The sequence below is a fragment of the Rhea americana genome, unplaced genomic scaffold, assembly GCF_003343005.1.
Source record: "Rhea americana isolate MKP2758 unplaced genomic scaffold, rheAme1 scaffold_416, whole genome shotgun sequence".
Taxonomy (NCBI): Eukaryota; Metazoa; Chordata; class Aves; order Rheiformes; family Rheidae; genus Rhea; species Rhea americana.
In genome coordinates this window covers 70680-73427 of record NW_028186553.1, presented here as the reverse complement: position 1 = coordinate 73427, position 2748 = coordinate 70680, and the positions used below count along the sequence as shown (strand labels likewise).

Here is a 2748-nt window from a genome sequence, read left to right as displayed (position 1 = left end):
AAAAAAACAAAAACAAAAACAAAAAAGCACCAGGGACACTAGAAATTTGATCCTGGAGGTTGGGCAGCGGGAGAAATATGGATTGTAACTGTCATGAGCATTTTAGGCATAAGAGCTGAATACATTACCCCCCCAAATCTGCCTTCTAGAAACCATTGTCCCTTCCCAAATATACCCTCAGGTACCTTCCTTGCACCAACATGCCAGCTCTGGGGTTTGCTGTCTCAGTCACTCTGGACAGGGCTAAGGCAAAATGAGTGAGTGAAGTGTTTGGAGGCCAAGTGTAGGAGGTGATGATAAATGCTGAGAAACCTTAAAATCAACCTTCTGCTCCCCTTTCTCCGATGTTCCGCTGCAGAATAGTTGAGCCAAAGCCTAGGGAGAAGAAATGCTGGGTAATGCTTCAGAAGTGTTGGCTTTCTGGGGAAGTTTGGTGCGTGGGGCTTGGGCCCGGGGAGGCGAAGCCTGGTGCAGGATTGCGGTCCTTTCTTTACTCTGGAAACTTCAGCTTTTTCCATTGTTTTGGAATGTTTCCTGTAATGACAAGAGATGGATTTCTCTTGGCTTTCCCCTTTCCTTGTCTTGGTCTCTGTGTATTCTCCACTTTCTCAAACTTCTCTCACAGTGAAATTTGGCAACTTGGCTGCAGCATCTCTAGCAGGAGGTTAAGAGAGCCTTGTGCTTTTGGCAAGGTCTCTGTATTCCACGAAAATGGTATTCCATATCTCCATATTCTTCTATCTCCATATTCTGTATTGCACATCTGGATATGACACATGCTCCTGAGTATTTAGCAAAAACAAGCGCTTTGACCAGAATTTGCCTTTCCCCTCCAGGTGCTGGTGGTTGGTCTGCTGACGGCGATAGGAGATCACATGTTGAAGCCCCTCTTGGTGGCTGTGTCTAACAGCATCCTGCAACCTCTGCTGCTGTTCCTGCTGAACGTCCTCCACGGCATCCGGGACCTGACCTACCCGGTCATCGACATCCTGGAGGCTGTCTGCTTGCAGGTTGCCCTGGTGCTTCGAGCTTTCAGATTAGTCGAGATCAACGTTCAGTCGGACAGAGGAGCAGCTCAGAGGGTTTAGGTGGGCGCTTGCACCGTGCAAGGCCCCAGCTGGCTGGATGCTTGCGCTGACACCAGGACCGCATGGCTGAGTGCCCCTCCTCGCCGCGGCCGGAGGCACGTGGTGTGCTGGGTCGGCAGCCGGGGCATCCGGCGCTGCGTTGTGTCCTGAGCTCGAAGCCACCATTCTGCTCCATACCTTGCGTTCGGCCTCTGGTGACCTCCTGGCGACGTGCGGGGTGAAGAGATTTGTAACATGCGGACAGAAACGTCACTGTGTGGACAGGTCTCTGGACTCCAGGCGCGGACTCAGGGCATGGAGCTGCCTCGGTGCGTTCAGCAGCAGCTGCTCAGCAGAGCTGGTGGTAAGTGGGGCCATCTCTAGGGTGGCAAAGGAAGATGGGGAGCAGGGCAGCAGTTATCTCTGCAAGAAGCAATATAACTTGAGGAAGGCTGCTGACCATGTCCAACCATGCCAGGAGCACTGGTGGAGCAAGGCAAGGTTGCATGGTGTCCTCCTCCCACAGCAAGGGGTCTGCAAATGCGCTTATCCCAACGTCAGCTCCGTCTTACGGCCTCAAAGCACCCAGTGGTCACCTCACCTCTGCATGAGAGGCTGGGGAAGGAGCGAGGGATGGGAAAAATTGCACTTGCTATGGTGAGGGGGACATCGGGTCATGGACTCATTTTAGGTAGCAAGAAATAAATTCCAGAAGGGGCTAGGAGAAGCTGAAATGCAGGCAGTGAAGCTTTGTGTGTGCTGGTGTGCTTTGCAAAACCTCGAGGGTTTGAGGGGACCAAGCCGTTTTGGAGCTCATGCCTGACCCCCCGGTCCTGGCAGGCAGTGCAGAAGCTGGGCACGGATGCGAGGCTCCCCTCTCCGGCGGTGTGGCCTTCTGGAAGCGTTTCCCTCTGACATTCACTGTTTGTGTGCACTGTGAGATCCTTGTTTCCTCGCTGATTCCACATCGAACACACGTTGCTTTTTATGGGCAGAGAGCAGCTTGTTTTTAATTTCCTGGCCTGCAAGCTCATCTCAGGGATGGAGCTGGACAGGCGTGATTTAATGATTAAGCTGCAGGAACGAGGCATTCTCGCTCCCATGGTTCAGCTGCACCTGGAGGAGCCCGCTGCCTCCCAGCGCGGCGGCGGCACGCAGCCGACCTGGAGGATGAGAGAGCTGGATGCGGATACAGGTGGGACCTGGCTTCAGGGGTGTGCCGATTCGCCTCGGATGCCGTGCGGCGAGGTCTCCATCGCCAGTAGTGCACGAGGGCAGTGGGGCAGGGGGCTGCAGAGCCCAGGTCTGCCGTCCCAGGGGGCCGGGGGCTGCCGAGGCACACGGCTGCCCGCGGTGTGTTGCCTCAGCTCCGGTCCCTTGCGTTCAGGTGCCAGCATGTCACAGTGATTGCTCCTTGATAATAGACATTTCTGTAAGAAAGGGATTAAAATGAACAAACACAAACCACAATTAAAATGATGGAATTAATTTGAGGTTTCCTGCTTGTTGATTTAGCTCAAGATTAACTTCAATGACTTAAATAAATTTAATTAAATCAATCTGCTCTGGGATCAGGAATTCCCCTCCTCACTCTCTTTTTCTTTTTTTCTTTTCTTTTCTTTTTTCTTTCTTTCTTTCTTTTTTCTTTCTTTTTTTTTTTTTTTTTTTTTTTTTTTTTTTT

The 2748-nt window shown here is 52.0% G+C and overlaps 1 protein-coding gene across 3 annotated transcripts in view; it reads left to right on the top strand.

Annotated features, from left to right (window-relative positions):
- The window catches only part of LOC146590237 (uncharacterized), a 5351-nt gene that overhangs the window by 2389 nt on the left and 214 nt on the right, over nt 1-2748 (top strand). For 2 of the 3 annotated variants that reach the window (XM_085314927.1, XM_085314929.1), the window contains exon 3: nt 837-2555. In XM_085314927.1, the coding sequence (XP_085171053.1) occupies nt 837-1088 (252 nt within the window). In that variant the 3' untranslated portion in view covers nt 1089-2555. Of the gene's footprint in view, nt 1-836; nt 2556-2748 lie in introns of those variants that run through there. The other variant, XR_014897044.1, reaches the window with a different exon arrangement.